This window comes from Chanodichthys erythropterus, chromosome 8 (genome assembly GCF_024489055.1).
Source record: "Chanodichthys erythropterus isolate Z2021 chromosome 8, ASM2448905v1, whole genome shotgun sequence".
NCBI classification, from domain to species: domain Eukaryota; kingdom Metazoa; phylum Chordata; class Actinopteri; order Cypriniformes; family Xenocyprididae; genus Chanodichthys; species Chanodichthys erythropterus.
This window is the reverse complement of record NC_090228.1, coordinates 772699-800198: the sequence shown is the minus strand read 5'-3', so window position 1 is coordinate 800198 and position 27500 is coordinate 772699. Positions and strand designations below refer to the sequence as shown.

At 40.7% G+C, this 27500-nt stretch overlaps 3 protein-coding genes across 18 annotated transcripts in view; all 3 read left to right on the top strand.

Annotated features, from left to right (window-relative positions):
* eps8a (EGFR pathway substrate 8a, signaling adaptor) overlaps positions 1–13287 on the top strand; it is a 29422-nt gene extending 16135 nt beyond the window's left edge. For 4 of the 13 annotated variants that reach the window (XM_067391300.1, XM_067391302.1, XM_067391304.1 and 1 more), the window contains 21 exons: positions 714–775; positions 2101–2168; positions 2248–2409; positions 2485–2634; positions 2733–2815; positions 2898–3034; positions 3119–3192; positions 3405–3531; positions 3614–3702; positions 3825–3899; positions 3974–4122; positions 5871–6027; positions 6109–6242; positions 6423–6497; positions 7833–7944; positions 8025–8165; positions 9117–9140; positions 9696–9909; positions 10006–10189; positions 10354–10486; positions 12433–13287. In XM_067391300.1, coding sequence (XP_067247401.1) covers positions 714–775; positions 2101–2168; positions 2248–2409; positions 2485–2634; positions 2733–2815; positions 2898–3034; positions 3119–3192; positions 3405–3531; positions 3614–3702; positions 3825–3899; positions 3974–4122; positions 5871–6027; positions 6109–6242; positions 6423–6497; positions 7833–7944; positions 8025–8165; positions 9117–9140; positions 9696–9909; positions 10006–10189; positions 10354–10486; positions 12433–12543 — 2461 coding nt within the window. In that variant the 3' untranslated portion in view covers positions 12544–13287. Of the gene's footprint in view, positions 1–713; positions 776–2100; positions 2169–2247; positions 2410–2484; positions 2635–2732; positions 2816–2897; positions 3035–3118; positions 3193–3404; positions 3532–3613; positions 3703–3824; positions 3900–3973; positions 4123–5870; positions 6028–6108; positions 6243–6422; positions 6498–7832; positions 7945–8024; positions 8166–8262; positions 9542–9695; positions 9910–10005; positions 10190–10353; positions 10487–12432 lie in introns of those variants that run through there. The other 9 variants (XM_067391305.1, XM_067391313.1, XM_067391309.1 and 6 more) reach the window with 9 other exon arrangements.
* A 2669-nt stretch (positions 13288–15956) lies between these two features.
* mansc1 (MANSC domain containing 1) lies at positions 15957–21385 on the top strand. Of its 2 annotated transcripts, none has more exons than XM_067391315.1 (5): positions 15957–16191; positions 16640–16769; positions 17381–17651; positions 17721–17861; positions 20053–21385. In XM_067391315.1, exons 3-5 carry the CDS (start codon positions 17417–17419, stop codon positions 20949–20951), a joined length of 1275 nt encoding a protein of 424 aa, XP_067247416.1. In that variant the 5' UTR covers positions 15957–16191; positions 16640–16769; positions 17381–17416; the 3' UTR covers positions 20952–21385. The 2 variants fall into 2 exon arrangements, with proteins under 2 accessions (XP_067247416.1, XP_067247415.1); XM_067391314.1 differs by having other exon boundaries at positions 17305–17651.
* Positions 21386–22653: 1268 nt separating this feature from the next.
* Positions 22654–27500, top strand: part of lrp6 (low density lipoprotein receptor-related protein 6) — a 24920-nt gene continuing 20073 nt past the window's right edge. The window contains exons 1-2 of one of the 3 annotated variants that reach the window (XM_067391299.1): positions 22654–22958; positions 25303–25702. In XM_067391299.1, the coding sequence (XP_067247400.1) occupies positions 22904–22958; positions 25303–25702 (455 nt within the window). In that variant the 5' untranslated portion in view covers positions 22654–22903. Of the gene's footprint in view, positions 22959–25302; positions 25703–27500 lie in introns of those variants that run through there. The other 2 variants (XM_067391297.1, XM_067391298.1) reach the window with 2 other exon arrangements.

Genomic DNA, 27500 nt, shown 5'->3' with positions numbered 1-27500 from the left:
CTTGCCAGAACGTTCTGATGTTTTATTGATGTTTCCTCTGATCCTGATCTATTGGACACATTCATTATTGATCTGTCGCACAATTAGTGTGACTTACACACTGAAACAGATCAAGTGTCCACTTTACTCATTAACTCCTCACACACACACACACACACACACACACACACACACACACACACACACACACACACATGTTTGTTTTTGTGAATTGTGGGGACTTTCCATAGACTTCAATGCATTTTACACTGAACAAACTGTACATTCTATCCCCCTACCCTGCCCCTACCCCTAAACCTAACCCTCACAGGAAACTGTGCAAACTTTTACTTTTTCACAAAAACTCATTCTATATGATTTATAAACCCATTTACATTGTGGGGACCGCTGGCTGGTCCCCACGATGTAGGTGAACTCAGGTTTATATTACATCATGGGGACATTTGGTCCCCACAATGTAATATAAACAAAAGCACACACACACACACACTCTCACATACACACACACACACACACACACACATGGCTGAGGTCAGATTATGCGTCACAATGATTATTAATTCACTTGCATTCCTAGAAGTAGAGCAGAGAAAGTTTGAGTGTACTAACGCTCTCTCTCTCTCTCTCTCTCTCTCTCTCTCTCTCTCTCTCTCTCTCTCTCTCTCTCTCTCTCTCTCTCTCTCTCTCTCTCTCTCTCTCTCTCTCTCTCTCAGCGGTCACGGCTCACGGTCTCCAGATGTTCCTGCCAAAACCTCCGGCGGTAAAGCTCTGTACGGTACGTGTCTCCCTCTGCTGTCTGCTGAGGGCGCTGCAGCTCATACGCATCGTCACCATGACGACACGCTCCAGAGGGATGATGGGATTGTGTTGATCAGTGTGTGATGTGAAGAACATGATGAAGGCGTTCAGTGTTTTGCTCTTCATAGTGATGTTCGTCTGTATTTGGGAGATTCGTCTGGCTCATATTTTACCATGATGATAATAATAAAAACAGCTTCAGTCAATCCGATATGAGATGAACTCTGCTCTAAAAGACAATAGAGTCATTATTCAGATCAATTCATACTGTAATGTGAAGAATATCTAGTAAAACCAGCAAATATTATTATGATGTATGAACACTTTACAGTCTAATCTAAATATTACATTATTTTCTTTGCTAAAAATGTTACAATCATCAAAATTTGGGTGGAAAATGCCTTTATTGTCATGAAAATTTAGTTTGTTTGCTTTATTGACAACGCAATTCCCTCCTGAATTTAAGGTGAAATTTGCAAAAATGTCTTTCAAAGCAGAGGTCAAAGGTCACTGCCTGTCAGTCACACAGAGAGCCCAGCTCACAAATATGATCAAATATGAACGTTCCCATTAAATTACAAAAATATTATTTCTCTGAACGTTTGAAATGTAAAGGTTTTTAAATGTTTTAAAAACGTTGTTTCTTGGTTTTGTGAACGTTAAGGGAACATTTTATTGTATCATTCTTCAAACATTATGGGAATGTTACTTTTGAATGTTTTCTGAACGTTCTGAAACAAGTAGAAACTTTTAAAAAACGAACATCCAACTGAAACATTTCAGAAAAACCCTCCAAATAACTTTGAATGAACATTATATTACCGTTACTGGAAGAACGTTTGTTCATAACGTTGAGAGAACCTTGCCAGAACGTTTGGGAGACCAAATGAGTTTCCAAACTCACTGTATGTGTGTGTGTGTGTGTGTGTTTTCTCTGCACCATCGCTCTCAGGAACAGATGGAGTGTATTTCCTGCACACTTCCGCCAAACACAAAAAGAAAGGTAGAAGCTGTGTGTGTGTGTGTGTATGTGTGTGTGTGTGTGTGTGTGTGTGTGTGTGTGTGTGTGTGTGTGTGTGTGTGTGTGTGACCTTTTATAGACGTCTCCAGTTTCCTTAAGCTCTCCCTTCACACACACTTCCAGGGTCAATCCTGTCTGTAGACACACAGATCTAGTCCTCAGCATCATGATCTCCTCACGTGATCTGACGTGTTCATGTCCACACGGAGTCTGTAGCAGCAGATTCCGTCTGGACGTGATCGTGACGTCATGTGATATAATACGATCTGCTGTTTCCTCAGAGCAAAGGAAGAATTACACCAAAAACAGCATCAACAGCCTGACGGACACGTCGCAGTATCATGTGGAGGTAAGACGCTGATATTACTGAATGTCAACTGTCTTTCAAAACCCGCTTGAGACGATCCGTGTGTGATTTTCTCCGGCAGCACCTGACCACGTTTGTGATGGACCGGAAAGAGGCCATGCTGACCATCGAGGACGGCATCCGGAAACTGCGTCTGCTGGACGCCAAAGGCAAGGTGTGGACACAAGACATGATCCTGCAGGTGGACGGGAAAGCCGTCAGCCTCATCGACAACGACAGCAAGGTACGGAAGCGTCCGTCCAGAGCCCTGAGCGCCACACGCGTGTGGACTGATCACATGTGTGTGTGTGTGTTTCAGAACGAGCTGGAGAACTTTCCTCTGGGCTCCATCCAGCACTGTCAGGCCGTGATCAACGCCTGCAGCTACGACTCCATCCTGGCGCTGGTGTGTAAGGAGTCCGGACAGGGAAAACCAGACCTGCACCTGTTCCAGTGCGACGACATCAAGGTCAGCGCTCCTGAATCGTTCGCTTCGAATCAGTGAATCATTTGAGTCGCAGTGAATCGAGTTTCGAAGTGTGTGACCTTGTGCTTCAACTCCTTCAGGCCAACTTAATCCACTTGGACATCGAGAGCGCCGTCAGCGATCACAAGGGCGGAAAAGTCAAGAAGAGGCCGGAGGCTCTGAAGTAAGTCCGGCAGCCGCTGTGACTTATGATGGTGATGGATGTTGCCAAGGTAACGCAGCATCTGTGTCTCTGTTTCCGTCAGAATGATCCTGAAGAGTGACGGGACTATCCCTCCGCCCCCGGGAGGCCCCGCCCCCCAGCCTCCAGGAGCTGTCAATCGAGGGGACGCCAAGAGCCGAGTGGCCAGTTGGTCTGCCTGGACCAATGAGCAGCAGGACTGTGAGTGGATCATGAAACAGGAAGTGCGTCTGTCGTTCCTGTTCCAGAGCAAGTCTCACTATGTGTGTGTGTGTGTGTCATCAGATGATCCACAGAGACTGTACACAGAGCTGGACGGGTCGGGTGAGATGAGCGCAGCGCAGGTGGACAGAGATGTGGTGAATGTCTTTACTGATACGCAACTTCCTGTTCCTGTCTGCCAGCCAATGAGACGAGTCCATCACTGTTCACTGCCTAAAACTAACTTTTTGCCACACCTGCCATTGGCTTGTGACTTGAGAAAATGGGCACCTGTTGTTTTTTTTCTGATAAAAATAGTCATTGCAATTTTTATATTTTTAAGCAGTTTTAATACTGACGTGTGTTACAGCAAATCCTCAATCACATTCTGGACGACATCGAACACTTCGTCACCAAACTGCAGAAAGCTGCCGAGGCCTTTAACGAGCTCTCCAAACGCAAGAAAACCAAGAAGAGCAAGAAGAAAGGACCTGGAGGTGAGCGTTTCCTCATCACATTATACGCTCAGATCCTCCTCTTCCTCACGAGTGTGTCACGAGTGTGTTTGTCGTTCATCAGAGGGAGTTTTGACGCTGAGATCTAAACCTCCGTCTCAGGACGAGTTTGTCGACTGTTTCCAGAAGTTCAAACATGCCTTCAACCTGCTGGTGAGTGACGTCAACCGGCCGGATAAGTCACGGCTAATTCCAGGGCATCACTAATTTACTCACTCATTTTTAGCAGGAGAATCTCATTTGTATTCTCTGTGATGTGATGATTGTCGTTGCAGGGGAAGTTAAAGAACCACATTCAGAACCCCAGCGCTGTGGACCTGGTTCACTTCCTGTTCAATCCGCTCAGACTGGTACGTCTTCTGATGGCGTGTGCGTGTGGACAGCGGTTTAGTCACGCTGACGTTCCTGTGTTTGTGTGTGTCAGGTGATCCAGATGTCTGGAGGGGTTGATCTGGCTAAAAGTGTCATCGTTCCCCTCCTCACCCGAGAAGGCATCGACTTCCTGCATGCGGCGGGTTCTGCGGAGGAGAGACACCTGTGGGTCACGCTGGGAGACGGATGGACCAAGTGCAGGTACTGCAGCGTCATGCTCTTGTGTGTAAAGAACGGTATTTTGTTCAGTCTGCTGGGTGAATTCGTACTCACTTCCTCTAAAATCGCGTTGCTTTTTTGTAAGACGCCAGTCGTTTCTTCATTGATGCTTTTTGAGAATTACTCTTGCTGAGAACAAAACCGACTATTATCTAAATCTCTTAATTACTTTTGAATGTTTAGGTGTGTGTCTGAGCATCAGACTTTTCACCTGCAACAACCGATCATAGTTTCATTAATACTTTTTGAGAATCGCCGATTCTCACTTACAAACAAACCGAATGACATTTTAATCTCTTAATAGAACAAAATCGGTTAACACAAGACTTACTATCATTAAATCAACATTTAACATGTTGTTAATAGAACAAAACTGACCTCTATGTAATAGAATAAAAAAGTGATAGATATTTAAATCTGTTAATAGAAAAAAAACAATCGATATTTACATTTATTAATAGAACAAAACGACCAATATTTAAATCTCCTAATAGGACAAAACCAACCGATATTTAAATTTCTTGATAGAAAAAATGACAGATATTTAAATTTCTTAATAGAGCAAAATGACCGATATTTAAATCTCTTAATAGGACAAAACCAACCGATATTTAAATTTCTTGATAGAAAAAAACAACCGATATTTAAATTTCTTGATAGAAAAAAACAACCGATATTTAAATTTCTTGATAGAAAAAAACAACCGATATTTAAATTTCTTGATAGAAAAAAACAACCGATATTTAAATTTCTTAACAGAAAAAACAACTGATATTTAAATTTCTTGATAGAAAAAAACAACCGATATTTAAATTTCTTGATAGAAAAAAACAACGATATTTAAATTTCTTAATAGAAAAAACAACCGATATTTAAATTTCTTTATAAAAAAAAAGAAAAAAAGACAGATATTTAAATCTCTTAATAGATAAAATGACCGATATTTAAATCTCTTAATAGAAAAAACGACCCATATTTAAATTTCTTTATAAAAAAAAAAAAAAAAGACCGATATTTGAAATTCTTAATAGAAAAAACAACCGATATTTATCTTTCTTAATAAAAAAATACAACCGATATTTAAATTTTTTTATAGAAAAAAAAAAGATATTTAAATCTCTTAATAATAGAAAAAATGACCAATATTTGAATATCTTAATAGGACAAAACCAACCGATATTTAAATTTCTTGATAGGAAAAAACAACCAATATTTAAATTTCTTAATAGAAAAAACAACCGATATTTAAATTTCTTAATAGAAAAAACAACCGATATTTAAATTTCTTTATAAAAAAAAGAAAAAAAGACCGATATTTGAAATTCTTAATAGAAAAAACAACCGATATTTATCTTTCTTAATAAAAAAATACAACCGATATTTAAATTTTTTTATAGAAAAAAAAAAGATATTTAAATCTCTTGATAGAAAAAAACAACCGATATTTAAATTTATTAATACAAAAAACAACCGATATTTAAATTTCTTGATAGAAAAAACGACCGATATTTAAATCTCTTAATAGAACAAAACGTCACTGCAGCACTGATATATGTGATAGACAACACTATAAATTCAATATATCTAGACCTAATTCGGAGGGTTAATTGATACATATCATCCAGCTCTAAAACTTGAGGCATGACAGACATGACATTATGACTTTCTGTAACGCTGCTTTGAAACGGTTGTGAAGAGCACTGAAGAAATGTGACTCATCTTGTCTTGAGGTTGGAGTGGCCGAAGGATCACCCGTTTCCTCCGCACATACTGCGTTTCCGGGACGGCTGGGAGCCGCCGGTGCTGGTGTCGCGTGAGCAGGATGTGGCTCAGCTGGCGGAGACACTCAGCGCGGCACAGACCGAGGTTCAGGGACCGCCGCACCACGTGAGCTGCACTTTCTCCTTTAAACCTCACAGAGTGACTTTTTTTGATTTGTTGAAGTGAAAGTGTTTTTTGTCCCGACAGCAGCCGGTGGTCCAGGACTTCACCTGCGCAGACGGGTACGGCTACAGTAACAATTCTTACAAGCGTTTGCACCTGCTGGAGCCAGACATGGCCGTGGCTGCTTTTAAACAAGCGGTCAGCCGTCATGTAGATAGGTAAAACCCACCTGGGTACGAGCGACCGCAACGCGCGCCCTGGAGAACCGTCTCACCGCTCACGCTTCTGTTCTGGGGCTTTCTGGGTTTCTCTAATAGACTCTCAGCTCTGACCTGAACTCTCAATCTGTTAAACCGCTTTCAAATGGAGTAAAGACTCTCTTCCGTCTCATTCTCCAGCTCTGAGATGCTCCTCCACGGCGGCAGCTGTCAAAAACGTCATTCATCAGTAGATTCAGTGTTTAAAGAGCGAATGTGTGTTTTAGTTGTACTTCATCTGTAATCTTGTCTTGTTTTCCAGCACAAATATCTAAACAGTCTTAAATCAAGATACATTTAATAGAATAAATAGAACAAAATAACTGATATTTAAATCTCTTAATAGAATAAAATAACCGATATTTAAATCTCTTAATAGAATAAAATAACCGATATTTAAATCTCTTAATAGAATAAAATAACCGATATTTAAATCTCTTAATAGAACAAAATAACTGATATTTAAATCTCTTTATAGAATAAAATAACCGATATTTAAATCTCTTAATAGAACAAAAATAACCGATATTTAAATCTCTTAATAGAATAAAATAACCGATATTTAAATCTCTTAATAGAACAAAATAACTGATATTTAAATCTCTTAATAGAATAAAATAACCGATATTTAAATCTCTTAATAGAATAAAATAACCGATATTTAAATCTCTTAATAGAACAAAAATAACCGATATTTAAATCTCTTAATAGAATAAAATAACCGATATTTAAATCTCTTAATAGAATAAAATAACCGATATTTAAATCTCTTAATAGAATAAATTAACCGATATTTAAATCTCTTAATAGAATAAATTAACCGATATTTAAATCTCTTAATAGAATAAAATAACCGATATTTAAATCTCTTAATAGAACAAAATAACTGATATTTAAATCTCTTAATAGAATAAAATAACCGATATTTAAATCTCTTAATAGAATAAAATAACCGATATTTAAATCTCTTAATAGAATAAATTAACCGATATTTAAATCTCTTAATAGAACAAAATAACCGATATTTAAATCTCTTAATAGAATAAATTAACCGATATTTAAATCTCTTAATAGAATAAAATAACCGATATTTAAATCTCTTAATAGAACAAAATAACTGATATTTAAATCTCTTAATAGAATAAAATAACCGATATTTAAATCTCTTAATAGAATAAAATAACCGATATTTAAATCTCTTAATAGAATAAAATAACCGATATTTAAATCTCTTAATAGAATAAATTAACCGATATTTAAATCTCTTAATAGAACAAAATAACCGATATTTAAATCTCTTAATAGAATAAATTAACCGATATTTAAATCTCTTAATTCAAAAGGAAAACAATATTACTTTTCTGACTCCATTGGCAGATATTTTTTTGTCTTAATATCTTAATTCATTTTGCTTCTCCAGTAAATGTATCTTAATTTAAGAATGTTCAGATATTTGTGCTGAAAAACACATCAGAAATATTAAGCAAAAATCATTTGTTTACAGTGTAACTCTGTCTCATTTGTGGAGGTTCATTGATATTTTCTCTCCAGAAACCTGGAGGCTCACAGCAGGAACCAGCTGAGAAACTTTGCCAAATCCAAATATGACTTTGTGGCCAGAAACAACACTGAACTGTCCGTGGTCAAAGACGAGGTGGTGGAGGTACGGTCATGTGACGGTGTGACGTCAGCGAGCTGTGCACGTGTGCAGTGTTGTGATGTGTTGATCTGATTGGTCATCAGGTGCTGGATGACAGGAAGCAGTGGTGGAAGGTGCGGAACGGGGCGGGCGCTGCGGGATACGTGCCAAACAACATCCTGGAGATCAGCAGGGCGGTGGACGTGCCGGGCCGCGGGGAGCCCATCTACAGCCACACCATACAGGTGACTCTCATCATGTCTGATTCAGTCTTTTTCCTTTCATCCCCTTGTTTTGCCACATCATACAATCATTGTTTGTGTTCATCTGTTCATCTTAAAGCTAATGATGCCAAAAAAGGAATTTGAGTTGTTTAAGGTAAACGAGTGTGTGTGTGTGTGTGTGTGTGTGTGTGTGTGTGTGTGTTCAGTTTGTTTTGATTTCCTGCATTAGTTTAGTTAGTTAATCTCCCAGTGTGTTTGTTTGCACCATATTTTGGGTACAAAACCTCCTAATAGTGCCCCATTGTGCTTTTTCGAATATCCCCCTTCATGCAGTGTGTAACAGAGCTGTGTGTGAAAGTTTAAAAGATCAAAGTTCAGATAAATTCATCTGAACTGCTGAAACGAGCCGTCAGTAATTCCATCGTTACTGTTCGTATCACTGTGAGATTCAGATATGATCATGAGTGTTTGGTTTCTGACCAATCACAACAGACTGGGGCGTCTGACCAATCAGAGCAGAGCAGCTCTCAGAAAGGCGGGGTTTAGAGAGACCGAATCTTTGATCAAACCGTTTCAGACACAGAAAAGAGCTGATGCTGCAGTGGATATTATGAGAAAATTAAAGTGTTTCTTTTACTTAAATGCATGTAATCCTGTTGTAGGAGACTCTAAACAACAGTAGGAATCTAATAATAGTGTAATACGAGCACTTTAAAGTTTAAAAATGCTTTTTATTAGGGTTAGATTATAGTATTTATAACGAGCTGCATATGAAAACAAACCAAGTCTATGGAATAACCTCATCTAGATGAGTAAACGAGTGTGTGTGTGTGTGTGTGTGTGTGTGTGTGTTTAGTTTGTTTTGATTTCCTGCATTAGTTCAGTTTATCTCCCTGTGTGTGTGTTTTATTTGCTGTGTGTGTGTTTGTTGTGTTGAATTTCATTTTCATGTTTCATTTTCTTTCTCTCAAGCAATTACTGGGCGAGTTAAACGAGGTAACTGGATTATTTGCCCTACAGTCAGTGAAAGACTCATAATAAATCATGTTTTGGTCTTCAGGACGTGACATACAGTGTTTATTATCTGTCTGTGTAGATGGTCAACATTTTATTAAATCAGTGTTATTTATGAACTGCTGATCTGTGCTTTAAAGACCTCATGAAATCAGATTTATGTCTTTTTGAGTCTGTATTTCTTCAGAAGCAGCTTCACAGTAATAAACCGAATCAAGGATGCAAACTTCATCAGATGTGAAACAGATTCAAATTCAGCTATAAAGCGGCTCTAATAAGACAATAGAGTCGATTCAGTTCAGAATTTTTTAGAGATGATATCAGCAGAATATGTAGTATAAAAAGTTCATTTTCAGCATCATCATCATCATCATCATCATCATCATGACAAAATTAAAAAAAGCACAAGCCCTTCGCTATGCCCCGCCCCCAGATGTCTGGTCTGAACAGGAAGTGCATCAGCTCTGGTTTCATGGGGTCTTGATGTCAGCGGTGTCAGTGTTGTCTGAGTGTGATGTTTGTGTGGCTCTCGTACAGAAGCAGCGGTCAGATTATGTGCCCAAGCCGACGGTGACGGAAGCCCCGCCCACGCCGACGCCCCCTCCTCCTCCCGCCCCGTTGCCCCCCGCAGCCGCGCCCCCGCCGGTGGCTCCGCCCACCGACAGCGCCGAACAAAACGTCCCCGACGCGAGCGAGAGCGACAGCGTGACGATGAGAGACCATCAGAGAGAGAGACCTGCGCCAGCCAACCGTACACACACACACACACACACACACACACACTCTTCATATAGAAGTCTCTGCCCGATGCCTGAGCGTAATGACTCTACGCGATTGTGTCTCTCAGGGCGGAAGTCCAACATGGAGGAGGTTCAGGACGAGCTGATGCACAGACTGACTCTGGGCCGCAGCGCTCAGAAGAAGTTCCAGGCTCCGTCTCGCTCCAGCAGCCTGCCGGCGGTCAACATCACGTACGACTCCTCGCCGGAGGAGGTGAAGGCCTGGCTGGAGGTCAAAGGCTTCAGCGCCGTGTGAGTGAACCGGTTTAACACCTGTCCACACATCCAAACCAGATTCAATACGGATCTGATATTTGTCAGTTCAGGTTCTCATCCAATAGTAAATGTCTGCGTTCAGTATCTCCTCCTCTTCCTGATGTACGGTTTGCTTGATAACCATGAAGTTTGTTCTGCAGGACGATCAACAGTCTGGGAGTCCTGACCGGCGCTCAGCTCTTCTCTCTGAACAAAGACGAGCTGAAGACCGTCTGTCCGGATGACGGCGCCAGAGTCTTCAGCCAGCTCACCGTCCAGAAGGCTGCTCTCGAGGTGGGTCGGCGTCTTCATTTCATCCCTCCTTTATTTCTCTCCTCATTCTTCTAAAACTCTTCTGCTGGTATTTCTGTGTCATCATCGAGCGTCTCGGACCGGATCGCACCGCGTTCACCGTAACAGTACCATAGTGTAATTGTGTTTATTGACGTCTACAGCAGAATCCAATCAAACAGCTGGTTGTTGCTCAGCTCTGGCAAGTGTCCCTTTGGTTTTTCTGTGGTGTTTTTACTGTCTGCAGGTGTTCTTCTGACCCTCCCATGATCTTCACATGTAATCCACGTTCCTCTGAAGGTACTTTAGTTCACCGTAGTGAAGCGACTGGTTTAGTTAACGCATCATGAACCGCACGTGAACGTCTGGGTCGGTTTGCACCAGCTGACAGGGAACGTTCTCTCAACGTTCTGAACAAACGTTCTTCCAGCAACATTAATAGAATGTTCGTTCAAACTTATCTTTAATAACGTTCTCAGAACGTTAGCACAAAAACATTTCTTATACATCTTTTCAGCTGGATGTTTTTTAGATGTTTCAGAACGTTTAGAGAACATTCAAAATTAACATTCCCGTAGTGTTCGAGGATTGACGTTCCCTTAACGTTCACATAATCAATAAACAACGTTTTTTAAACATTTAATAAACTGGACATTTTTAACGTTCAGAGAACATTCAGAAATAGTTTTCATAACTTTTTAATGTTAGCAAATCAATATATTTTTGTTAGCTGGAATTTTAAATTGGAACGTAAAAATCACACTAGACTAGTGGTTTAGTAGCTACTAGTTTGTTTATAACTAACTCTGTACTTATTAATGCAGATTGTAGGTCATAAATTTACCTTTAATGATCCGATAAGCAGATGTGAAAGTCTCAGTTGAGCTTTATTAGTATTCGGTTCATTTCAACTGTGGATTCTTTGGTAAATCAATCACATTTCAGAATTTTCCGATATGAACTCGACAGTAATGCGACAACATGTCAGTAACTGTGTTCATTCTAATGCCTGATCTGATATTAATGATTCATGTACAGTCACATGATCAGTAAATCAAACCGGCAACTAAACGCTCAACTTCTCTTAGTAGGATGAAAATAATCTGATTAAATTATATATAGAAAGCGATCAAAGAACGCTCCCTTTACAGTGTCTGGAGCTGTCAATCAAACAGAGTTCATCAGTGACTGAGTTCTGGACTCAACGAATCTCTCTGGTTAGTGTGCAGACTGACGAGATCACTGCTTTCATGAGCTCAACAACACGTCTGTGATCGACTACATGTTCATCACTGCAACCTTTCTGAATATGATGCTATAATCAACACTTGAGAGCGGTAAAAGTAAAAGTGTGCTAAAAGAGAGAGTAATACTGAGCTATTTCATATGCAAACATGTCAGCCAATCACAGCAGTGGGCGTTTACACTGAAGTCTCAGAGGACACGCCCCTTAAAACAGAGCGTTCAAATCAGACGGCTGAAATCAGGGAAGGAAAAATGCCTTTTATTTCTAAATTATGATCATTTTTGATGTAAAAATCATACTAACATTATAAGAGCACGCCAGGAAACATTATAAAACAATAAAACGACTTTAATGGTGCATTATTCAGTAACACATTTACTTCACGTCTAGTGTAACTCAGAGCTGGTGCAGCCGTCTCCTGATGAAACACATTCTCATAGCGAATCTGATTGTCTAGTGGCTTCTGCCGTAGTTTCAGGAATAGACGCCTTCCCAGAATCCCGTCCATCTTAGTTTAGAGCGTCTGATCCTGATGTCACGCTCACGTCCGCCCCTTCGTCCTCACTCACTCATTTCTGCCCTTCCTCTCTCTCTCTCCATCACGCCGCAGGTGTTTTGAGGTACTGATCTTCTCTCAGCTTGTTTAAATGAGCGTTTGCCGAGATGTTTGCGAGAGTCTCACTGTTCCTCCGTCTGTCTGCAGAGGAGCTCCGGCTCGGAGCTGCAGGAGGTCATGAGGAGGCGGCAGGAGAAGCTGGCGGCGGTGGCGGGCGATTCCGGCGTGGAGTCCTTCGACGAGGGGAGCAACCACTGACCCCTCACTCACCTCTGTCACCTCTGACCTTTTTCAGGACGCCACGGAGCGCGCTCAGTTCGCAGCCATAATGCGCCGCCGCCAAGAACTCTTGGACCCGTCCGATAACGGAACCGGCTCGGACGCGGACGAAAACGCGTGAAGAGGAAGTTTGCTTTTTGTAGAGAGAGGTGAACGTTGCTGCAGCGTTCTCCGTAGGTTCCCATCAGAACATCAGAGCAGTCTGTAGTCTAGTGCCATCCAGTTCTGCCTTGAGAACATTCACATATATTTATGATCAGAAACTGAAGACTTTCCCACGACCGGCTGGAATTTGGACCAAATATTGATTTGATCTATTATTCACTACTGACGTCTTATTTATCAGCCGCTTTGAATGTACGGGGAGAATTATGGGTCAAACTTGTAGATTTTTTTTTTTTATTTACTAACATCATAATATTTCTGTACATGATTGTTTTGTACTGAATTGTACTGCCAAAAGAGAAGCTTTATAAACGTCAGATCTGAGTTATTTGAGTTTCACAAGGACGTTTGACAGATTTTGGGCCAAAATCCTCCTGCGGTCTCGTTCTGGTGATGACGATGATGACATCACGCCTCAGACACATGACGACTCGTTACTCTTTGTCCGTATCGTGACTGATGTTTGGCCAAATCACTCTGTGGGTTCATGGTTTCTGTTTGCCGCACGTTCAGTCTGTAAATATAAAGTGTGTGTGCAGAATAAACGGAATCATGTGACCTGTGTGACGTGTGATCATGACATCATTAGAGATCAACACACAGTGGGAATCGTTGTTTGCAAATAAACCAGTTTTATTGATTGCAATAAAGACGAAGCTATTGGGATCGTTTAAAAACGCTGTCTGTAATTAAACACGCACACGCATTATTTTCTCCAGCACTTCAAATGTTATTTTTAATGTGACGACCACAAACATTACTTCTTCATCCTTCTGAGATTGTCTCCATTGTAATAAAACCGAATGTTTTAAAATGTAGGAAATTCAACATTTGATAGAAAACACTTATTTAAAAATAAAAAAGACAATAATTAGCACTTTAACCAGCAGGTGGCGGCAAAGTAGCATTTATTTGCGCATATATCAGCCATTTCCTCTAATCGTTTTTCACTTTGTTTTTGACTAAATATTAAACATTATGAAATAACTAGGTTTAAAAACACATTTTGTCAATGTGAAGAATGAAATACTCAAAAAATCTCATGAAAAACAATAACGTTTCTTGTGAATCAATGACAGAGAGCGAGCGCCGCTCTCTATAATCACAGCAGCTGTCAGTCAATGATTTCAGCACACAATTATTCAATTCAGCTAACTAAAGTGCACAATAAATATTCAATATCTGAAGCTTTTTTTCACACAAAAGTGGTCGAATTTATTTGTTTATGCCGTCTTACGTTTAAATAGCTAAACTAATGCTATGCCTGACTATAAACGAAGTATTATTACTGATGCTCAACACACCAGCAAATGACATCCCACCGGGTCCAAACGCTCTCTCATACCACAAGAAAACAACAAATGGTGCTATTATATACACATGATGTGATGTAAAACTACAAAAAAATATATAATCATAACCTTATCTCCAGACCAAAATTCCAGATGGCCAGTCAGTGATTCATCTGTTGTGTAAGTATTGTAAATGTTTAATATGAATAAATAGCGCTCATAAACGGCAGTGGAGATTATTTTTCTTTTCTTTTTTTATTAGCCTTTAAAACATAACATAAAACAATTACATTTTTAACATGACATCCAAAACGATAGTGCATTTAAAGAAATGGGTTTACATTGCACAAGGAAAAATCATCCTTGTGTGTGTGTGTGTGTGTGTGTGTGTGTGTGTGTGTGTGGAGCTATTATATAATAACTCGGTCTGTTAACACTGTATTAATCGAATTTTGTTTTATCATATTTTTATTATTTTATATTAAAATAAACTGTGCGTACTTCAAATTATGTCAGCCATAAAAAAATAATAAAAGATTCCAAACACAATTTAAATCCATTTATATGTTAATCCTCGTTGATTCAGAAGCTTTATGTCACCGTCAAGATGACAAACACACATTATAGCGAATGTTTATATCATTTTTTGTAAAAGTTGCTACAGATGCGCTTCATGTTTCTGACCAGCAGGCGGCAGTAACGCGCTTCCGGCGGGACTCGCTTTCTCTGAGGAATCATGGGTAATGAAGTTTTTCACCAGGAATTGAGCCACGTGAAAAATTATTTTAAAAAGTAATTTTAAATAGTGCTGTCTGGCGGGCTTCAACAGAAGAATAATTCATCGATTAACAATCTCAGAGCTCATAGCAGCAAATCAGCCGTTTTCTAATGTATTTAAGCATCATTACGCTGTCGCGCGTTACTGCCGCCTGCTGGTCAGAAACATGAAGCGCGTCTGCAGCAACTTTTACAAAATATGATTTATTTTTGAAGAAACACAAACTCGTTTCGTCACTAAAGTCAGTCAGTAAATTCATACTGATAAATACACGGATGGAGAAACAAATAAAGCTGTGAACTCTTCAATGTGACGTGCGCATTGTTGGTGTTTGATGCTGCTGTAGCGCATGCGCAGCACTAGAGGGCGACACACACCCGCTGCTGTAATATATGTGAACCTTTATGTGGCATTTATTGATAAAAATATATATATATATATATACTATAATGTGTGTTTGTCATCTTGACGGCGACATAACGCTTCTGCAAAAAAGGATTTAAATTGGGTTTGAAATCTTTTATTTATTGTTTTTTTACAGCAATTATTTGATCAATAATACAGTAAAGAGTTCACAGCTTTATTTGTTTCGCCATAAGTGTGTTTATCAGTATTGACTTACTTTAGTGACAAAACGAGTTTGTGTTTCTTCACAAAATAAATCATATTTTGTAAAAGTGGCCGCAGACGCACTTCATGTTTCTGACCAGCAGGCGGCAGTAACGCGCAGTAAATCATTGCTGCGCATGTTTATAAATTATCTTTAAAAAATTAATTCCCTTTATGGAGGAAATTAATGGAACGACTGTTAATATTTTCAATTAAATGTACTAATACATTTTCGAGGAATTTTATTATTTCTAACAACAATTACATGATTAAAACTTATGGAAGATTGTCAGAACTCTAGTATTTACGTCACTATCATCGTCATTACAAGAAATTTCCTCCAATAAAAAAAGCTTTCTTATTTTCATTCTGTGATCTTGTTCTCTGTAATGTTCTATCAGATTTACATTTTAAGTTTTGCAAATAAAAACAGGAAGTTGTGTGTGTGAGATGCTGTTTCCTTCGCTGTCGTCACTCTCTCAGGTGAGGTCGGTGTGTCGCCCTCTAGTGCTGCGCATGCGCCACAGCAGCGTCAACAACACAATGGAGCGACACTGAGCGCGCGCACGTCACAATTAAGAGTTCACAGTGACATGAAGGATGTGTGAGGAAATCAGCACTTAATTAATGATTCTCGGCGTGTTCATTCACTGCTGCTGAACATTTAGACCTGTGTGCATCTCAGATCAGTGTGTGTGATCGAGAGACTTCATCATCATCATCATCATCATCCCGCGGAGGACAAAGACACAGAAATGGGTCACAGCAGCGGCTGATCTCATGGTAGGTGATTGATCTCTATAATTTGCTGAAGCTTCATTGTGTTCAAATCAAAGTCTGAATGTGAATCGACTCGTGTGATTCTTCTCTGGGGGTTTTTGTCGACACATTTGATCCAGATATCTGGACATCCAGTGCTTTTGCTCATCGTGTCGATTCAGCGAATAAAATCAGCAGTTCATATCTTTCATTTCTCTTTATGAAACTAACGAGGCTTTAATTAGAAGCGCATCGCTGTTTTCAGGTGTTTGATGTTTCATAAGGATTGCATCACGTCACACACCGGACACTGTTCCAGTGATGCTCAGTCTCCATGGCGACCCGCAGCAGCATCAGCACCATCACATCATCATCACACAAAGAAGCAGTTTCCATCATGAATGTATGAAGGAGTGTGAGATCTCTGATGTTTGTGCTTTTATGACGCTCTGTGATAATCCTTCCTCTGCAGGGATCAGAGTTCTGCCTGCCGGAGATTCACAGCAAGTGTGTGAGAGAGAGTGTGTGTGTGTGTGTGTGTGTGTGAACCCGAATGACTGGAAGGAATCAGATGGAGATCAGCCTTCACACGCACAACATCGGTCAGTCAACTCTTCATTATCTTCTCTTATAATTAATATTTATTTATATGTTCATTGAGTTTTATGAGAAATTTTATTAAAAAACTCACTATTATTATTATTATGACCACATAAAACATTCAATCTGAAAGGCCATGAGCAGTTTATAAGTTATCTGATCTTTAATAATGTTCTCAGAACGTTCTGGCAAGGTTCCCTCATCGTTATGAACAAACGTTCTTCCAGTAACGTTAATAGAACGTTCGTTCAAAGTTATCTGGTCTTTAATAATGTTCTCAGAACGTTCTGGCAACGTTATGAAATGTTTCTACTTGTTTACATTCAGAGATAAAATGTTAAAAAGTTAATTTTTGTATAACCAATAAAAAACATTTAAAAAACATTCAGAAATAAAGTTTTCTTGATGTGAATTTTAGCCAAACGTTCTCCTGATGTTAGTTTTCACAGTTCGTATCAAATCATTGTTGAACTGAGACGTAAAAACAAAAACACAATTGCCTCATAATATGATTTATGACTTTGAATGTACGGTCAGATTTCACAAGAGCTGATGACTGGCTCGAGATCTTTGGACTTCAGTACTGTTCTTCAGATAAGCTGTTCTCGCTCAGGTCTGTGAGGACGTCTCTCTTCTCCAATCCTCCGTCATGTGCGTCAGCTCTGGGTTCATCCGGACGGCGGTCCTGCTCGCGTGTGTCGTCCTGCAGGCCCTCGGCGGGACGTTTGACCCCGACAGAGAGACGTGTTACTCTCGGCAGCACCGGGACGTCGCCGTGAACACGCGTGTGGCTCTGGTTCAGAAGGGAACCGTCATGGAGGCCCGAGCGAAGCCGTCGGAGAAGGACTGCATCCTGAGCTGCTGCTCGGAGGACGTGAGGCCAGGTAATGACCGCGTGCGCAGGTAACGACGGCCGCGCCGCAGCGCTCCTGACGCCTGTTCTCGTCCCGCAGGTCTCCGGTGTAACCTGGTGGTGTATAACCCGCCGCAGCGGCCCGGAGATCTGAACTGCCAGCTGCTCCACTGTCCGAGCGAGAGGGACTGTCCGCTGAAGCCGGCCGGCACTGGGGTCAACACCTACAACATATTCAAAGGTGAGCAGAACATCATCAGCAGCTGAAGGTCCAATCACAGCTCATGATTGGGTTTCCACACACACAACTAACAATTATTAATTAGTTATTGATTAACATTAACTAACAATGAGCAATTTATTCATTTGTTGCAGTAGTTATTATTCTTTATAACGTTCAGGTCCATTAAATAATAATCAGTCCTTCCAGGATTTCACGGGACTTTTTTCTGATTTTTGCGTCCAAAAATGCACATACATCATGTTCTCACGCAGTGAAAAACACATCGTGGAGCAGAGAGGACACGTCGACAGACAAGACACAGCAGGTTACTTTTGATATGAAAAACAAAGTCTCAAATTTTGTCATTTTTAAAGAAATTAGAATAAAAAAACAGTTTTGTGGCTCTTTAATGTGTCGTGACAGATCCTACAGAATCTCTTCCTACTACTTCATTTATAGCATCACATAAACATGAATGAACATCAGAAGGAATGTTGTTTCAAGCATGGAAAGACGTTAGTACACGCCATTTTCCAAGTTCAAGTCCACCTGCGTTAATCTACTAACTCCTGACTGCTTTGTCGGACAAAATGGTGGATTCTACGTTATGATTGGTTAGATCACCTGTCAATCAAACTCTTGGCGAAGGGTCAATTACTCTCCCTCATGTCGTTCCACACCCGTAAGACCTTCCGAACACAAATTAAGATATTTTTGATTAAATCCGATGGCTCAGTGAGGCCTGCTTCCACAGCAAGACAATTAACACTTTCAATGCCCAGAAAGATACTAAAAACATATTTAAAACAGTCATGTGACTGCAGTGGTTCAATTTTAATGTTATGAAGCAACGAGAATGCTTTTTGTGCACCAAAAAAACAAAATAACGACTTTATTCAACAATTTCCAGTGATGGGTGATTTCAAAACACTGATTCATGAAGCTTAACAAATCTTTTGTTTCGATTCAGTGGTTCAGAGTGCCAAAATCACATGATTTCAGTAAACGTTTTAAATATGTTTTTAGTACCTCTCTGCGCATTAACTTGCTGTGAATGCAGGCCTCACTGAGCCATTGGATTTCATCAAAAATATCTTAATTTGTGTTCTGAAGGTCTTACGGGTGTGGAACGACATGAGGGCGAGTAATTGACCCTTCGCCAAGAGTTTGATTGACAGGCGATCTAACCAATCATAACACATTTTGTCTGACAAAGCAGTCAGGAGTTAGTAGATTAACGTTGATGGACTTGAACTTGGAAAACGGCGTGTACTGACGTCTGTCCGCAATTGAAACAACATACCTTCTGATGTTCATTCATGTTTATGTGATGCTATAAATGAAGTAGTAGGAAGAGATGATCGCGAGGCGCTTGAGCTGAGGCGCTACAGCGATCTGTCACTACACATTAAAGAGCCACAAAACGCTTTTTATTGTTTAAATTTCTTTGAGTTACAGTGTAGAATGATATGAGGGCGAGTAATTAATGACAGAATTATCATTTTTGGGTGAACTAACCCTTTAAAGGTGCCCTAGAATCAAAAATTTAGTTTACCTCGGCATAGTTGAATAACAAGAGTTCAGTACATGGAAAAGACATACAGTGAGTTTCAAACCCCATTGCTGCCTCCTTCTTATGTAAATCTCAAATGTAAGCATCCAAATAAATACCATACTTACGCGATTAGACATGCTGCATAACGAACACTTTGTAAAGATCCATTTGAGGGTTATATTAGCTGTGTGAACTTTGTTTATGCTGTTTAAGGCAGTCGCGAGCTCTGTGGGCGGAGAACACGAGAATTTAAAGGGGCCGCAGCCTGAATCGGCGCATAGTTAATGATGCCCCAAAATAGGCAGCTAAAAAAATGAATTAAAAAAAATCTATGGGGTATTTTGAGCTGAAACTTCACAGACACATTCAGGAGACACCTTAGAGTTATATTACATCTTTTGAAAACACGTTCTACGGCACCTTTAAGAAAAAATGTAAGCTCCTCCGAATATTGCGGAGTTTGCTTGATTTTGCAATAAATTCAGCAAATCCTGGAGGGACTGTGATGTTATTCCTGATCAGTGTGTGTGTGTGTGTGTGTGTGTGTAAAACATCATAAAGAATCAAAGGATCTGTAATGTATGTGGATTGTCTTTGATCAAGTATTTGGTTTCTGAGACTGAATTTTTCTTGCAATTGTGTCGATGTCTACAGGTTCAACTCATCCAACAACTAAAGCAAATGGAAGAATAACAGCCAAACCTGCAGCCAGTGAACAGACACAACTGACCACCACACCGACACCGACACCACCCACAAACACCACCACACCCACAACACCCACAACTACTACAACACCTACGACTACAACAAACCCACCCACTACAACACCACCACCCACAAAATCAACACCCACAACCACAACAACAACAACAACAACCCAACCCACAACCACCACGACTCCTCCACCGACCACCAGCACTGAAGAACCGCTGACTGAGTCACAGTCGCCCGTGATGCTCGTAACCGTCGCCATGACGACCGCACCCGCTGCCACGACAACCACCACCACCACCACACAATCCACCACAACAACAACAACAACCACCACTAGAAGCACCAGCACTAAAGCGCCGCGGCCGCCCGTCAAACCCTACAGAGGCAGAAAACCCAACAAACCGCCCAGACCAGAAACACATTCAGTGAAGCCCGTCAGAACCACTGTCACACACACACCCGCCACTACAACCATCACTACTACACCCACAACCACCACCACTACTACACCCACAACTACAACCACTACTACACCCACTACTACAACCACTACTACACCCACAACTACTACAACAACAACCACAGCGTCTCCCACGCCTCCACCCGCCGCAGTGCTCGAGACGGAGAGCGATTCGAAGCGCCGGGGTTTGGGTTCGGTTCCGCTGAAGCCCAAGGTGTCGCGGATGATGTGGAAGAACAGCCTGGTGGCCATCGTGGTGATCACGCTCATCTTCCTCGCGCTCATCCTCGCTCTGGTGGCTCGTAAAGCCATGGAGTCCTTCGACAGACGCCACTACACCCGGCTGGAGCTCAACGACCTGCACTACGAGGTTTAACACTTGCTGTTTGGTCCCACGCTTTGAGGAGAGAAATAAAAAGCAATACACTGAACTCAGGTCGACGAAGGGAAGACTGAGATCTCGACGGTTCTCAGACGAGCGTCTCGTTCTCTCAGTAAACATCATTAACGTTCTGTTCTGTTGTGAGAAGCACTTCAGTGTCGTGGCTGTTGATTTCACAGTGTTGTCGTGTCACATGACTGCTGGAGAGATTTCCACATGCATTTCATATTTCCAGTGTAATGAAGGAGTGTGTGTAGTTTCTGAGCTCGTCCAGGCGGTGGCAGCAGCGGTCAGTCATTCACAGCATGCAGTTCACTCAGTTTCTCTTCATCTTATTCTGCTTCGGTATTTTATAATCTGTTATTATATGTTGTTGGTAATTTTTTTGGTGAGCCTTGGCTTTTACAGACACCTTGAGATTAATGTGACTATTTCTCTTGCAAGAAATAAAAAGTCTTTTTCAATATTTACAAGATTTCTTATTACAGTTCAGCTCTTCTGTGTGAGTTATGAGTGAATAAAGTTTCAAAAGCTCATTCAAAGTCCCTAACAGAAGCACAAAACTAGTAGTCAACTGATATATATGATATTTTTACTAGAGAGCACAGATTTACACAACGGTTTAATAATTTTATTCATCTAGATAGAGGAAATAGATTCTATTTCAAATAAATGTTGTTCTTTTGAACTTATTCATCAAAGAATCCTGAAAAGTAAAATATCACAGTTTGCACAAAAATATGACTGTTTTCAACATATCAGAATGATTTCTGAAGGATCATGTGACACTGAAGACTGGAGTAATGATGCTGGAAATTCACAGGAATAAATTACACTTTACTATATATTCACATAGAAGACATAAATACAATATTCAGCTTCATAAAGCTATATTGGCATCGTAAAAAAATACTTTAAACCTTTACTTTTGAATGTTCTCTGAACAAGTAGTAACATTTAGAAAACGTTCCATCGAACAATGTATAAATTATGTTTTTGTTCCAACGTTCCGAGAACATTATTAAAGATCAGATAACTTTGAATGGACGTTCTATTAACGTTACTGGAACGTTCGTTCACAACGTTGAGAGAACCTTGCCAGAACGTTCCCTGTTAGTTAGGATGACGTAATATATACAAACACAGTATAACATCCCTGCAATCCCCCATGTTTCATATATATAGCTATAGTAAATGTGTAGTAACCATGTTTTTGGTTACCATTTGTATAACCACAGTTTTACTACAAATACCTTATACTATGGTTAGTGTAGCAAAACCATAGATAATTTGTGGTTACCATGGTTTAATTATATTAACCATGGTTTTATTTGAGGTAAAACCGTGGTTAATTTTCGTAAGGGAAGTGAAACAAATCACACACACACACACACAAATCTATTGACTGACAGAAACTGCAGTATATTGGAGAATAAATGAGAGACGGTGAACAATAAATGAGTATTAATGAAGTGTAATTCATTAATGATGTTGCTTTGTGTTGTTTTGTGTTTCGGGCCGCAGCACGAACCGCTGCGTGAAAAACTAGTCCCATCGGAATGCGATTCCCTGCCTTTATACGCGCGCCCACGACGCTCGCGACGCTCCACATCCCACATTACACCGTCTGTTCTGCGTCTCCGTCGCACTATGATGCGATACAGAGAAGAAAAGTGAGGCGAATGAGGTGAAATACAACAATAGCGAGCGACTCGAGAGCAGAGACTGGGATCTGGAGAAAGAGCCGGAGAGCGGCGGAAGGGTTCGGAAGCGTCCGGGCATTTTTCCTGTGAGCGGAAGGAGACGGACGGACGGACGGACACACTGAAACACTGAAACAATCAAATCGATGAAAAACCGCAACGGAGAATCAACGCGAAGAATCCGAACCACAGACACACGCAGCCGGAGCGATGCGAGCGAAGCGGCGCGGCTGAGCGTTGAAGATGTGTGCCGTACTACAGAGTCTCTTACTGTGTACTTTGTGTTTGCAGATACGGGGTGAGTTTCATTTACGGCGCTTGATTTGTTCGCGAATCGCCTTGATCTGATGATTCCTCCTGATCGAATCTCTGTAAATACGCGCGCGGGCGCGTGAGCGTGAATCAGACGCGTTGTTTCGTGTGGCGTGAATTAGTGCTGTTGTTCAGTGTGTCCATAAGCTTTATCGCTGGATCTACAGATGTGTAACGTGTTTGTTTTTGTTGTTTGTGTTTGTGAGCCGCGGCCGAGTGAATCTTTGCCTTGTTCTGCATCAAACTCGCTCGTTTTCAGCTGCAGCGACAAAAACCCTCGAATATCGCAATGATTTCTCGTCCTTTCTGTGGCCTGAGAGCGAGTTTTGTGTGAGAGCAGCTCTTCTGCTTCAGTTTGTGAAGTTACACACTCCAGCTGCAGCTGAACTCGATTCTTTCGAGCATGTGTTCGATTCTTTCTTGTGTTTGTGTGATTCACTCTTAAAAATAAAGGGTCCTCGAAGAACCTTTAACATCTTCTCTTTTAACATCATCTCATAGCACCAGATGTTCTCTATAGTGAGAAAAAGGGTTTCTTCACTCTAAGATAAAAAGGTTCTTTTGAGAACTGACCCAAAATGATTTGCTGTTGGAAACCCTTATTTTTAAGAGCTTAAAGAAACTCTTTTTAGTCATGAAGTGATTGTTAGTGTTGGTAAACAGAGTTGTGTTAAACTGCTGTTCAGTCAGACTTTTGTGAGACCAACAAAAGCAAGAAACTGTGTAAAAGATCAGCTAAAAGGTTGACATGATCCAAGGCCAAATATTAAGTGTTCATATTTCTAATATCTGCTCTTGGCCAAGCTCTGGCACGGGCTTCAGTCACTTCTGCGAGTTTCTAAATATTTGAAAAAGGAAATTCCCCATGTTAGAAAAACAGGCCGTCGGCTGGAGGCGAGAAGCTTGAGGTCGATCCAGAGCGAAGTGCCGGTGTTTTGTGGTGGATGTGTCAAATTGAGGTTTGATTCGCTGCCAGATCCCCGTGGAGTCACCGGCCTCCGTCACTCTCGCTGGATCTGCAGGAATAAATCGCAATTAGTTTCACAGTTTTAGTTTTACAGTAGCAGGTGATGGTTTGGAGTTACTGTACATGTTATTTATTATCTGAAGTGATTCCTTCACAACACATCAAGAAATACAAGCTGTTCCTCAGAAGAAACTCATTTTTAGATGTGAAGGATTAGTTTAGAATGAAAGTTTCAAGATAATTTACTCACCTCCATGTCATCCAAGATGTTTGTCTTTCTTTCTTCCTTCAGTGGAAAAGAAATGAAGGAAATCATCATAAAAACCAACCAGGGTTTTATTCCATATAGTGGACTTCACTGGGGTTCAACGGGTTGAAGGTCCAAATGTCAGTTTCAGTGCAGCTTCAAAGAGCTCTACATGATCCCAGACGAGGAATAAGAGTCTGATCTAGAGAAACCATCAGACATTTTCTAAAAAATATATACTTTTTAACCACAAATGCTCGTCTTGCACTGCTCTGTGATGCTCCACGCATGACATAATCATGTCGGAACGTTCTGAGAACATTATTAAAGATCAGATAACATTGAACGAACGTTCTGTTAACGTTACTGGAAGAACGTTTGTTCATAACGTTGAGAGAACCTTGAAAGAACGTTCTGAGAACATTATTAAAGATCAGATAACATTGAACGAACGTTCTATCAACGTTACTGGAAGAACGTTTGTTCATAACGTTGAGAGAACCTTGACAGAACGTTCTGAGAACATTATTAAAGATCAGATAACTTTGAACGAACGTTCTATTAACGTTACTGGAAGAACGTTTGTTCATAACGTTGAGAGAACCTTGACAGAACGTTCTGAGAACATTATTAAAGATCAGATAACTTTGAATTAACTTTTTAACCACAAATGCTCGTCTTGCACTGCTCTGTGATGCTCCACGCATGACATAATCATGTCGGAACGTTCTGAGAACATTATTAAAGATCAGATAACATTGAACGAACATTCTACTAACGTTACTGGAAGAACGTTTGTTCATAACGTTGAGAGAACCTTGAAAGAACGTTCTGAGAACATTATTAAAGATCAGATAACATTGAACGAACATTCTACTAACGTTACTGGAAGAACGTTTGTTCATAACGTTGAGAGAACCTTGACAGAACGTTCTGAGAACATTATTAAAGATCAGATAACTTTGAATTAACTTTTTAACCACAAATGCTCATCTTGCACTGCGCCACGCATGACGTAATCATGTCGGAAAGCTGTTCACACCTGAATATGGTTTCAGAATCGTTTTGTTTGGGCGTGACCTCTGACCTGTTCTCTCTCTCTCTCTCTGTTCACAGGCCTGCCGCTCCTCCTGTATGCGAACCGGCGGGACCTGCGATTGGTGGACGCGGCTCACGGTCGGGGGAACGCCACCGTGGTGATCGGCGGTCTGGAGGACGCGGCGGCGGTGGATTACGTTTACGCACAGGGACTGATTTACTGGAGCGACGTGAGCGAGGAGTCCATCAAACGGACGCTGTTTAACGGCTCGACACCCAGCGGGATTCAGACCACCGTCGTGTCCAATCTGGCCTCTCCGGACGGCTTGGCCTGCGACTGGATGGGGAATAAGCTCTACTGGACTGATTCGGAGACCAATCGGATAGAAGTGGCCGAACTGGATGGGACGTACCGGAAAGTGTTGTTCTGGCAGGATCTGGACCAGCCGAGAGCCATCGCTCTGGATCCGGGCCGAGGGTGAGTAGCTCTTCTGCTCGTGTCGAGGAACTGCGGCGTGTTGCGTCTTGTTTTCTGGATGTTTATGTTTAACAGGCCGGTAGTTACAGGTTTGCTTGAACACAGACGTAGATCTCAGCCTGTTCCAGCTCATTTAGTTCAGGGTGTTTGTGGAAAACTGAGGTCGTGTCGTGAGGATGGGTCAGAGATTGTGTCTCCGGACCGGAGCGGTTCAGACTCGTGCTGTTAAAATCACACTCCATTTCCCTCTAAACGAAGCTCCGTGCGTCACACCAAATGTTCTCACAGCTTTCAGGCCATTTGTCGAAGACACAGACGTGTTTGAGAGATCAGATCATCCTGCACCTGAGAGTTTTAGCACTTACTGTAAAAATAAAAAGTCAAATTATGACATTAAAAGTCGAAATTGGGAGAAATGATGACATAAGAAGTCATATTTATGAGTTTTTGTCAGTGTGGACTTGGTTTTAATTGAGAATTTTTTCTTAAATGTCTTTATATCATAATTATGACCTTTTTTTTGTCAGTTATGATTTACAAAAGTGTGTTTTTTTCTTTATGTGTTGGAAATGCGCTTTCATAGTCACGTCTTGATGCTTCACCGTAGATCTAGAGTGTTTTTGGAGTAGATGTTGAAGTGTCTGAAGACCCCGTGAAATCAGACGTGTAACTGAGTCTCATGTGAGGTTTAGTGTTTCCTTCAGCTGACCAAGTGAGTCTGTCCGTAACCCGAGCGACTGGTTTTCTCAGGAGGCCTGATGGGTAATCCAGAGTTTGACCAACACAGGCACTTTTGTTCTGGTCTGAGGTCGAGGAGGTCGAGGAAGTTGATTTATGCTGGTTTGACCTGGGAAAGGCCGAACTCTGGCGCACCTGAAGCAAACGAACACCTGTCAATCAACACCCGTCTGTTCGTTAGTGTGATTTACACTGAAGCGGTCGTGACGGTGTGAACGAGCGCTTTAAACGCCGGCCGTCACGGTCTTCTGGCGCTGACGTCATCACTGTGCTAAGGTCATGTGATCCTTCAGAGCAGCTCGCTGTGGATTTGTGTGTTGAAATGATCTTGTTCTACAGGTCTCTAGATACAAACCCGATCACCCGACGCCTGGGACCTTCTGCATGAGTTACCCAGCATGCTGTGCGTCCCTCAAACTTATTAGCGTGACGCTCCACTGGCTTCTGACAGCACGGATGTAACGTGTGTTTGTCACTTTATTTTGACCAATAACACACAAATTAAAAACACTAAAAATGCAATAATTGCAAAAATTTTACATTTTTATTATTTAATGTTTAGTGTCTCAGTTTGATTTATTAGTTTATTAAAAACTATCAAAATAAAAATGTAAAATTAAAATAATTTCTTGGGTATAAAACAATCACAATGCAACACTTGGCAAAAAATATAATTAAAAAATAAATAAAAAACCCCCATCAAATTAATATAAAGTTTAAATAAAACAAAATAAAATGCAAATGGTGTCAGAGCTGCAGCTGAACAAACGACAAATGTGACACGTTCATGTGACGTCCCGTCCCGCCCCCGTTGACATGACGACTGTGTTGCTCTGCAGGTGAGTCACTCACACACACACACACACACATAAACAATACACATGTGAAATGTAAAAATGCAAAATTAAAATACATTAAAAAAAACACATCAAAGATACAACACTTAAATAAATAAATAAAAAAACATCAAATAAAATAATAAAATGTACCTATTTTAATTGTACATCTTTGCTACTGCTGGGTACGAGTGCAGCCGTGTCACATGACCTGCTGGTACATT